Source organism: Mandrillus leucophaeus, unplaced genomic scaffold (genome assembly GCF_000951045.1).
Source record: "Mandrillus leucophaeus isolate KB7577 unplaced genomic scaffold, Mleu.le_1.0 Scaffold1, whole genome shotgun sequence".
Lineage (NCBI taxonomy): Eukaryota > Metazoa > Chordata > Mammalia > Primates > Cercopithecidae > Mandrillus > Mandrillus leucophaeus.
This window is the reverse complement of record NW_012098097.1, coordinates 13978187-13988317: the sequence shown is the minus strand read 5'-3', so window position 1 is coordinate 13988317 and position 10131 is coordinate 13978187. Positions and strand designations below refer to the sequence as shown.

The 10131-nt window shown below is 51.7% G+C and overlaps 1 protein-coding gene across 1 annotated transcript in view; it reads right to left on the bottom strand.

Moving 5' to 3' along the window:
• RNF213 (ring finger protein 213) overlaps nucleotides 1-7719 on the bottom strand; it is a 168533-nt gene extending 160814 nt beyond the window's left edge. The window contains exons 1-3 of the mRNA XM_011967440.1: nucleotides 7500-7719; nucleotides 7234-7267; nucleotides 6904-6922 (exon numbers count right to left, since the gene is read on the bottom strand). Coding sequence (XP_011822830.1) covers nucleotides 6904-6922; nucleotides 7234-7267; nucleotides 7500-7596 — 150 coding nt within the window. The 5' untranslated portion in view covers nucleotides 7597-7719. The remainder of the gene's footprint in view (nucleotides 1-6903; nucleotides 6923-7233; nucleotides 7268-7499) is intronic.
• Nucleotides 7720-10131: the final 2412 nt, after the last annotated feature.

The window sequence follows — 10131 nt, the reverse complement described above, 5'->3', positions numbered from 1 at the left end:
CTCTGCCTGATCCCCACAGACCCTTCTCCAAGGCCCCAGGCCTGACCCAGCTGCGCCCCTGTCTGGACACTTCCTCCCCCTGCCCGTTTCCATCACCCGGTTTCGTCACTGCCCTCCCTTCCTCTGAGATCTGGAGGGCAGGGCCCACACAGACCTTTTTCCCTTTGAGTACTCAGTGTTGGCGTAGCCAAGAGCTCAAGAATTCGTGAAGTTCCTTAGCAGGACTCAAAATTGATAACAAATCCTCTAAACGTCTCCATACACAGACACACATGAAACATCACAGCCAGCCCAAGGCCCCATCCTTTGAGAGCAGATATTTCACCCATGCCAGGGATTCTGAGCCTGCCCCTCCCACCAACCTGCCTTCCCACCAGGGGCGGGCCCTGACTAGCCTAACCCAATCAGGGCCTGATATTTACCCTGGCACCAGTGATTGACTGAGGGAAGGGCCAACCAGCAAGAAGTATGGAAGCATCCATACTTCTGGACCCTTACTGGAGTTTCTGCCACTCAGTGCATCCTGGAAAGCCCATGAGGCGATACTGGGAAACCACTGTCTGTTCTCCACCTGCAGACAAAGCTGGCAGTGGAGAAGGGCAGAGCTGTCAGGACCAGAGAAATGGAGCAGAGCCCTAGTACACTCGAACCCCTCAAGCCTGGACTTGGGCAGAGATGGCCCAGCACATTTCTCTTGCTGAGCAAGCCTAGGAGAGCTGGGTTTCAGGCCGTGCCCAGTACAAACAGTCCCAGCAACCACAAGTACCAACCAAAGCAAAACGAGCTTCCCTAAAGAAAGGCCGTTCAAGGAAATGCACACACAAGTGGTCTCTTAACTTCCAAAGAGATGCCCGCCATGCCTACTGATTAAGGAAATCAGAACAGAGCCCCTACAATGCCATTTCCACCCAACGACTGGCACAGATTGACAAGATCAATCATTCTGAATGCTGGAGAGAATGAGTAGAAATCTAGAAGGCAGGGACCAGAGACACCGCCCGTCAGTGGCCCTTTTGTGCAGGGGATTTGAAGATATTTGCATTGTAAATGTGCCAGCCTCAAGCCAGCAGGCGAGTCTGTCCTCCAGATGGCCAGCCTGGCTCAGAGGGCAAGGTCTCCATGCAAGCATGCAGCCCAACAGCCTGTGTCATGGCAAAACAGCAGGACAAGGGAAGCGCCCAGGACAGGCCTGTTGCTGAGTCAGGCCCTGCTGGGTGGCAGAGCCAGGGAGGCTGCTGAGGTCCATCCTCCACTAGAGGCCTCAGCCACTGTACATGAAAATAGCAAGGCATGGGCAGAGCATGAGCTGCCACTCACATAAACATGTGTGTGTGGGCACACGTTCACACAGAGGAGATGTCTAGAAGAGGACACACCAGTTTACAGTGTTGCTCTGGGGAATGTGACAGGCCTGGCCCAGGGTGAGGAAACTTCATGCTACTTTATGTCCTCCTATAACATGTGGATCATTTGCCAACCAGCATTTACATTTTTGTAATCATAAAAATAAGCAGCTGGATTCAGAAATAAGAGACATACTTAACTAGCACTTCCTAAACAATGTACATGTTAACTCATTAATTACTCACAGGCATTTGTATAGAACAGGGTTATCCAGAGAGCAGAACTAACAGGATATGTAGGTAGGTAGGTAGGCAGGCAGGTAGATAGGTAGATACATGGATGGACGGATGGATAGATAGAATGGGATAGATGAATGTATAGATACATAGAATGGATGGATGGATGGATGGATGGATGGATGGATGGATGGATAGATGGATGGATGAATAGATAGATAAGCTAGATGAATGGATAGATAGATAGATAGATAGATAGATAGATAGATAGATAGAGAGAGAGAGAGAGAGAGAGATAGAGAGATGGATAGGATAGATGGATGGATAGATAGTATAGATGGATGGACAGATAGGATAGATGGACAGATGAGTGGATGGATAGAAAGATTGGATGGATGGATGGATGGATGGATGGACGGATGGATGGATGGATGGATAGAATGGATGGACAGATAAAATAGATGAATGGATGGATGGATAGAATAGATGGATGGATAGACAGATAGGATAGATGGATAGGTAGATAGACAGGGTAGGTGGACAGATAGAAAGGGTAGATGGATGGATAGAAGGTGTGATGGTTAATATCAGATGTCAATCTGATTGGGTTGAAGGATGCCTAGATAGTTGGTAAAGTATTGCCCTGGGTGTGTCTGTGAGGGTGTTGTTAGAGGAGGCTGACATTTGAGTCAATGGACTGGGAGAGGAAGATCCACCCTCAATGTGGGTGGGCACCATCCAGTCAGCTGCCAGTGTGGCTAAAACAAAGCAGGCAGAAGGTGGGGAAAGTTGGCTCGCTGAGTCTTCTGGCTTTCATCTTCCTCCTATGCTGGCGGCTTCCTCACGTTCCTCCTGTCCTTGGACATCAGACTCCAGGTTCTTTGGCCTTTGGACTCTTGGACTTACGCCAGAGGTTTGCCAGGGGGATCTCGGGTCTTCAGCCACAGACTGAAGGCTGCACTGTCGGCTTCCCTGCTTTTGAAGCTTTTGGACTCACACTGAGCAACTACTGGCTTCTTTCTTCCCCAGCTTGCAGATGGCCTATCACGGGACTTCACCTTGTGATTGTGTGAGCTAATTCTCCATAATACACTCCCTTTCATATAGACATAGATCCTATTAGTTCTGTCCCTCTGTAGAACCCTAATACAGACTTATAGACAGATGGATAGATAGGATAGATAGATAAGATGGATGGATAGGTACCTGGATGAATGGATGGATGGATCACTGATAGCAGATGATAGACAGATGGACAGACAGACGGACGGACGGATGGATAGACAAACAGATGGATGAGAGAGGATGTATTATGAGAATTGGCTCACACGACTATGGAGGCTGAGAAGTCACCATTTGGTTAAGCTTACCATCATTCACTTTCATTCCCAAGATCCACCTGTCTTCCACAAAGGCCAAATAGGGGAGGTGAATGGGAATCCCCACCCCTGCCTCTTTGGAGTGCTTGGAGGTGGCACTAATCCCTGCAATCCCTCCAGGGATGCAATACTGCTTTTTTTTTTTTTTTTTTTTTTTCCCTGAGTCGGGGTCTCACTGTCATCCAGGCTGGAGTGCAGTGGTATGATCATGGCTCACTGCAGCCTTGACCTCCTGGGCTCCAGTGATCCTGCCATGCATGCCCATGTTCACCGTAGCACTATTCACCATAGCCAAGATATGGAATCCACCAACTACCCAACAATGCATGATGAAGAAAATGTGGTACATATACATAATGGAATACTACTTGGCGTTAAAAAAGAATGAAATTGGCCAGGTGCAATGGTTCATGCCTATAGCCCCAGCACTTTGGGAGGCAGAGGCAGGGGGATCACCTGAGGTCAGGAGTTGGAGACCAACAATGCTAATATGGAGAAAACCTGTCTCTAATAAAAAATACAAAATTAGCCAGATGTGGTGGCACACACCTGTAATCCCAGCTACTTGGGAGGCTGAGGCAGGAGAATCGCTTGAACCTGGGAGGCGGAGGTTGCAGTGAGCAAAGGACCAGCCACTGCACTCCAGCCTGGGAGACAGACCAAGACTCTGTCTCAAAAAAAAAAAAAAAAGAAAAAAGAAAATCTGCTATTGAGTAGAGCCACCTGCATCAATGACCTTAGCCAGATCTTCTGGAGAACTCACTGCAGCTTCTCCGCCAGCACTCGCTGTTTCACCTTGCACTTTTACGTTACGGAGATGACTGCTTTCCTAAGACCTCATAAACCAATCTCTGCTAGCTTCAAACTCTTCTCTGCAGCTTCCTCAACTCTGTCAGCCTGTGTGGAATTGAAGAGTTAGGGCTTTGCTGTGGATTAGGCTGTGGTTTAAGGAAATGTTGTGGCTAGTTTGAGCTCTCCAGACATCGCAAACTCTCTCCGTATCAGCAATAAGGCTGTTTCACTCTCTTATCATTTATGTGTTCACTGGAGTAGCACTTTTTTAATTTTTTTTTTTTTTGAGATGGAGTCTCACTCTGTCATCAGGCTGGAGTGCAGTGGCATGATCTCGGCTCACTGCAACCTCTACCTCCTGGGTTCAAGTGATTCTCCTGCCTCAGCCTCCCGAGTAGCTGGGCCTACAGGTACACGCCACCACACCTAGCTAAGTTTTGTATTTTTAGTAGACATAGGTTTTCACCATATTGGCCAGGATGGTCTCTCTCTCTCTCTCTTTTTTTCTTTTTTTTTTTTGAGATGGAGTCTCACTCTTGTCACCTAGGCTGGAGTGCAGTGGAGTGATCTCGGCTCACTGCAACCTCCATCTCCTGGGTTCAAGCAATCCTTATGCCTCAGCCTCCCAAGAAGCTGGGATTACGGGCATGAGCCACCACACCCAGCTAATTTTTGCATTTTTAGTAGAGACGGGGTTTCACCACGTTGGCCAGGATGGTCTCAAACTCCTAACCTCAGGTGATCCACCCACCTCAGCCTCCCAAAGTGCTGGAAGCACTTTTAATTTCTTTCAAAAACTTTTCCTTTGCATTTACAACTTGGCTAACCATTTGGTGCAAGAGGCCTAGCTATCAGCCTATCTCAGCTTTCAATATGCCTTCCTCAAGAAGTTTAATCATGTCTAACTCTTGATTTAAAGTGAGAGGCATGAGGCCAGGTGTGGTGTGGGTGGCTCACACCTGTAATCCCAGCACTTTGAGAGGCCAAGGTGGGCGGATCACTTGAGGTCAGGAGTTTGAGACCAACCTGGCCAACATGGTGAAATGCCGTCTCTACTAAAAATATAAAAAATAGCGGAAGGTGGTGCTTCACGCCTGTAATCCCAGCTACTTGGGAGGCTGAGGCAGGAACATCGCTTGAACCTGGGAGATGGAGGTTGCAGTGAGCTGAAATGGCACCACTGCACTCCAGCCTGGGTGACAGAGCAAGACTCTGTCTCAAAACAATGGAATAGAATTTTAAAAAATAAAGTGAGAGGCGTGAGACTCTTCTTTCCACTTGTGCACTTAGAGGCCACTGTAAGGCTGTTTTTTTTCTTTTCTTTTCTTTTGAGACAGGGTCTCACTCTGTCACCCAGGCTGGAATGTAGTGGGACAATCGTGGCTTACTGCAGCCTCGACTTCCCAGGCTCAAGTGATCCTCCTGCTCCAGCTAATTCTTGCTTTTTTTTTTTTTTTTTTTTTTTTTTGAGCTGGGGCTTCACCATGTTGCCTAGGCTGGTCTCAAACTCCGGGTCTCAAGCAATCTACTCACCTCGGCCTCCCAAAGTGCTGGGATTACCGGCGTGAGCCATGATGCTAGCAAGGTGGGCCACCTTTTGAGCTACCTTTTGATCCATGTTTCAGCAACCAAACAAAGACTCAGAGCCCTTCCTAACTCTACCAGCTGCAACATGAAATGCACAATCTCTGCCAGTGGCCCCACACTACCAAACTCAACCTGATCCAACTTTATATCATTTGGAACTCAATGTCTCCAGCCTGGCCAGGGGCTTCCCATGTCCCCATCCCAACTTCAAGGATCCCATCCTTTGCCACCCAATGTCCTCACTTTTTTTTTTCTTTTTATACAGAGATAGAGTCTTTCTACATTGCCCAGGCTGGTCTCAAACTCCTAGGCTCAAGTGATCCTTCCACCTTGGCCTGTAAAAATGCTGCGGTTATAGGTGTGAACTGTGGCATCTGGCTTAAGTGCCCCCGCTTTAACAGTAGACACCCTGCATGGCTGAGAGCTCAGCTTTCGTTGTAACTCAGCTAATCGCATGAGAGCTGGTGCTCGATTTTCTACAATTTCAACCCTACAGGAGAGAAGATTCTGACCCAGGGTACGCTAACGATCTCTCAGATCATTTATGCAGAGCTGCAGCCCAGACATCGAATCCCTGAGTTCATCCTTTTCACCACTTTCTCAGCAATGCTGGGGGCAACCAGCCAGCATCATTGCATTTCTTGGTTTTCGATAAATGTTCAAAAGCATCATGTAGAGAGTCACCAAATTCCTGGCCTCTTACGAGTGGTGAGTTAGGAGTCTCAAGTGCATTTGCTTTGCATGCCTCTAGAAACAGTTCATGCTGCGTACTACCAGTGCTCACAGCACTATTATTAATAGAAGTGGAGCCCTCAGGCCGCGCGGTGGCTCACACCTGTAATCCCAGCACTTTGCAAGGCCGAGGCAGGTGGATCACCTGAGGTCAAGAGTTCGAGACCAGCCCGGCCAACATGGTGAAACCCTGTCTCTACTAAAAATACAAAAATTCGCCAGGTGTGGTGGTGGATGCCTGTAGTCCCAGCTACTTGGGAGGCTGAGGCAGAAGAATCACTAGAACCTGGGAGGCAGAGGTTGCAGTGAGCTAAGATCATGCCACTGCACTCCAGCCAGAGCAACAAGAGCAAAAAAACTCCCTCTAAAAACAAAAAAAGAACGCGGAAGGACTGGGGTTCACACCCTGACCCCTAAACTTGAAGGACAACATCGGAGAGACCCCATGGCAAGCAGTTGGGCAAAGACTGAAAGAGGGGAAGGGTGGTGCAAAGGTCTTGCGGTGGAAGCACACCTAGTGTATCCAGGAAGGGCCAGGAGGCAGTGGGCTCTGGGGGCAGGAGAGGGAGCCAAGAGGAATGGGGTGGGCAGCCATCTATGTAGGACCTTGTGGCCACCATCAGGGCTCCTGCTGCTCCTGAGTTACAGTGGTGGTGGAGGCGGGTCTTAGAAGGGGTCTGTGGTTTGACTGTCTGCTGTGCTGAGCGTAAGCAGGAAGGCAGCGTGGAGGCGGGGAGACCAGCAGGGCCCTCTGCATGTGAGGCATGGAGGAAGGAGAGGGCCCAAGGGTGGTGGGTCCGACAGAAGCAGCTGGAATACGGAGGTGCCCTCACCAGTGGAGGTAGGGCTGGGCTTTGGACACAGAAAGGCTGAACGTCTGGGGCTGCCAGTTATAGGGTTGGTATTTAAAGCCTCAGAGGAGGAGAACCAGTCTGAGGCCCCAGAAGCCAACAAAATTGAGGATGGACTCAAGACGGTCAGCAGGCAAGGCCCGCCTGACACTGCCCTGCTCCTGCCTCTCCACCGGCCTCCCGAGTCAGGGAGGTGCCTGGGTAGGTCCTGGGGCCCCCTCACAGCCCTTCAAAAACGAACCCAGGCAGAGTTCTCAACCCCTGCAAAGCCTTGAACTCTGCTTCCCTGCAGCATCCTCTGAAACCCGCTACCAAGCCTTCAGCTCAGTCCGACACTTCTCATTCCCTGGGGGAGGAAGAACCGGGAGCTCTCCAGGAAATGAAACTGAAACTTTTCAAAAGCACCAGGAACCCCTAGCAAAGACACCGACAAAACTTCTTGAGAGTTCTGTAGCCACAGAGGATCTCGGCCCCACCTGGGCTGCCTGCTGCCCAGGGTTTTCATTTCCTGGAAGGGAGGCGAGACATCTCCGGGGGTCCCCACTGTCCCAGCCTCCACCAGCACCCCGGGACCTCACCTGCTATGGGGGCTGCAGGAGGCAGCCTCTCTCCGCACTGGCTGCAGAACCTGGGGGCTTCCTCCTTGGAGACATGATGGCATGAAGGACACTCCATGCGTCCTGCTGGGACGACTCAACACCCGCGCTGGTGCCCTGCAGATCCAGAAGCAAGAGCAGGAGTTGCTGGCAGCCCGCTATATACCAGCCTCCTGTCACGTGACCACAGCTTCGGTTTCATTTTCTGGGAAAGTGAAATCACAGCAGCCCAGCTGGTCCCCTGGTTAATCGAAACCCAACAGCAGCAGAGGCCAAGCCCAGCCCCTCCCCGCTCTCTGCTGCCCTCTTGGCTCTCAAGCTTTTGCAGTCTCTGCCCCGGTCCCTCACTCAGTCAGCCCAGAACCATTCCTGCTGCTGAGGACAGGGGTTGGGCCGGGTGGGGATAGGGGATGCTCCAGACAGGCTGGGGCAGCCACGTGCTGTTCGGCAGGGTACCACGGCCTGCCCTGAGCAAGGTGCTCAGCCTCCTGGTGCTTCACCCTCCTCATCCTCTAGAGGACTAGAGCACCTGCCCCACAAGTGATGGGGCCTGAGCAGGCAGCCCAGAGCTACTGGGCTGGCTGTCACATTCCTAGTAATGGGGGGAGGCTGCCGTCCACGAAGCTCCCCACTCTGCACTGACCACCTGCCCTTAGAACAGCCTCTGTGGTGATGGCATGAAACCAAGGTGATGGTCACAGCGAGTCCAGACCAAGACTCAGGCCAGCATCCCCGGCCTCCAGGGTCACTTCTCGCATCCAGGGTGAGAGTGGAGATGGCATTTGGGCTCTTGGCCACCTAATAGTGGAGGACCTGACTCTCTCTCTCCCCAGTAAGAGGCCCCAGGGCACACTGGCCCACCCACCCTCTTCTTCTGATGGCTTCGAACCAAAGAACTCCACTGGGGCAGTGGCCGGAGCGGCAGCTGAGTGGCGCCTTCAGCAGCAGGAGGACACTCAGGCCCCCTCCCTGCCCTGGCCCTGCCCTCTCCTCCCACTGGGTCTCCATCACAGGGTGGGCTGATTCAGGCCGGGCCTGAACGAGGGATGGAGGCACTGGGTGTTGGTTCCCTGGCTTCACCTGTGTGGGAGACTAATCTATGCCACTCCAAAACAGACTCTGTGGTCAATTTTGAGATGGCTATTCAGAGAAACCACACAGTCAGGAGCAGTTCTGGGAAGCTGGCCTTTTGTAAAAGGCTATAAAGGAAATCCACATCACTAAACAGCAGACGGGAGCAGAAGCTCTCTCTGAGGCCCCGTTATCTGCCTAGAGGGATCTCCAGCGGTCCCAGGGACACACAAGAGGAGTGCCTGCGGCCTCACCAGTTCCTCTGAGAGCAGCTCCGAGATCACTGGAGTGATTATCTGCACAAGACAGCCCTGTACACCTCCCCTCTCCAGCCCCAAGCTCCCGTCCCAATGCCATAAATAAAACATCAATCATCTGTCGTCTGCAGTCTTCTCTTTGATGAGGTTCCCAATAAGTGTATGGGACAATTTGCATCTCTTTTCTCCAGGTCTGCTGCCCTTTTATTCCAGAGACTAAAATTACCTCTCCTTCAGAGTAGAAGGAAAGTTTAAAACTCCCCTTCCCCTGCCACAGCCAGGCCCTGGCCCTCCACACTCCACCTGAAGCAACCACCACTGGGCACTCCCTCCCTCAAACACCTTCGATGACTCCCCACTGCCCAGGCCTCTTTCTTTCCACCCGAAGTGTTTCCTTCTCCAATGCTACACTGGGGAACCATAGACCAGAAAACTCGAAAAATCCTCCATAAAGCATCTTCTTCTTCTTCTTCTTCTTCTTTTTTTTTTTTTTACAGTTTCACTTGTCACCCAGGCTGGAGTGCAGTGGGCAATCTCAAATCACTGCAACCTCTGCCTCTGGGTTCTAGCGATTCTCCCGCCTCAGTCTCCCAAGTAGGTGGAATTACAGCCATGCGCCACCACACCTGGCTAATTTTTTGTGTTTTTAGTAGAGAAGGGGTTTCAGGTTGGCCAGGCTGGTCTGGAACTCCTGACCTCAGGTGATCCGCCCGCCTTGGCTTCCCAAAGTTTTGGTATTACAAGCATGAGCCACCGCGCCTGGCCTCCTAAAGCATCTAATTGTTCCGTCTGCCCTAGGGGCCGAAAGACACAAGAGAGCGCCCCAGGCACCCAACACTGCTGCATTCAATATGCTTCCTGCCTTTTCTCTGCCATTTTTCCCCAAGCACAGACACTGCCTCCCAAATCAAAGCCCATCCCCCCAACCACAACCAAAGTCAACAAGGTGGGGGCAGGGAGAGGTCACCACCATGTTTGCACAGCTCCTTCCCCTCCCGGCCTAGACTCCCCCAGGACCCGGCCCACCGGCTTGCAGGCAGCCATCCGGCAGGGCTGCCCACCCCGGCCTTGAACCCCGCGCTCGGGCGACTTCGCCAAGTCGGGAGGACGCTGCGCGGTGCGGTCCGGAAGGGGCGATGCCTCCCTCGTAAAAGTTAGGAATCTGTTTTTGCAACTTCACTTTTCCGTTGTTGCAATTCGTGCAGGCGCAGGATTCCCGGGCGGAGCTGCAGGCCCCGGTCCGGCTGTCCCCGTCCACTACCCGCCCGTGCCCCGGCCACTTCCCG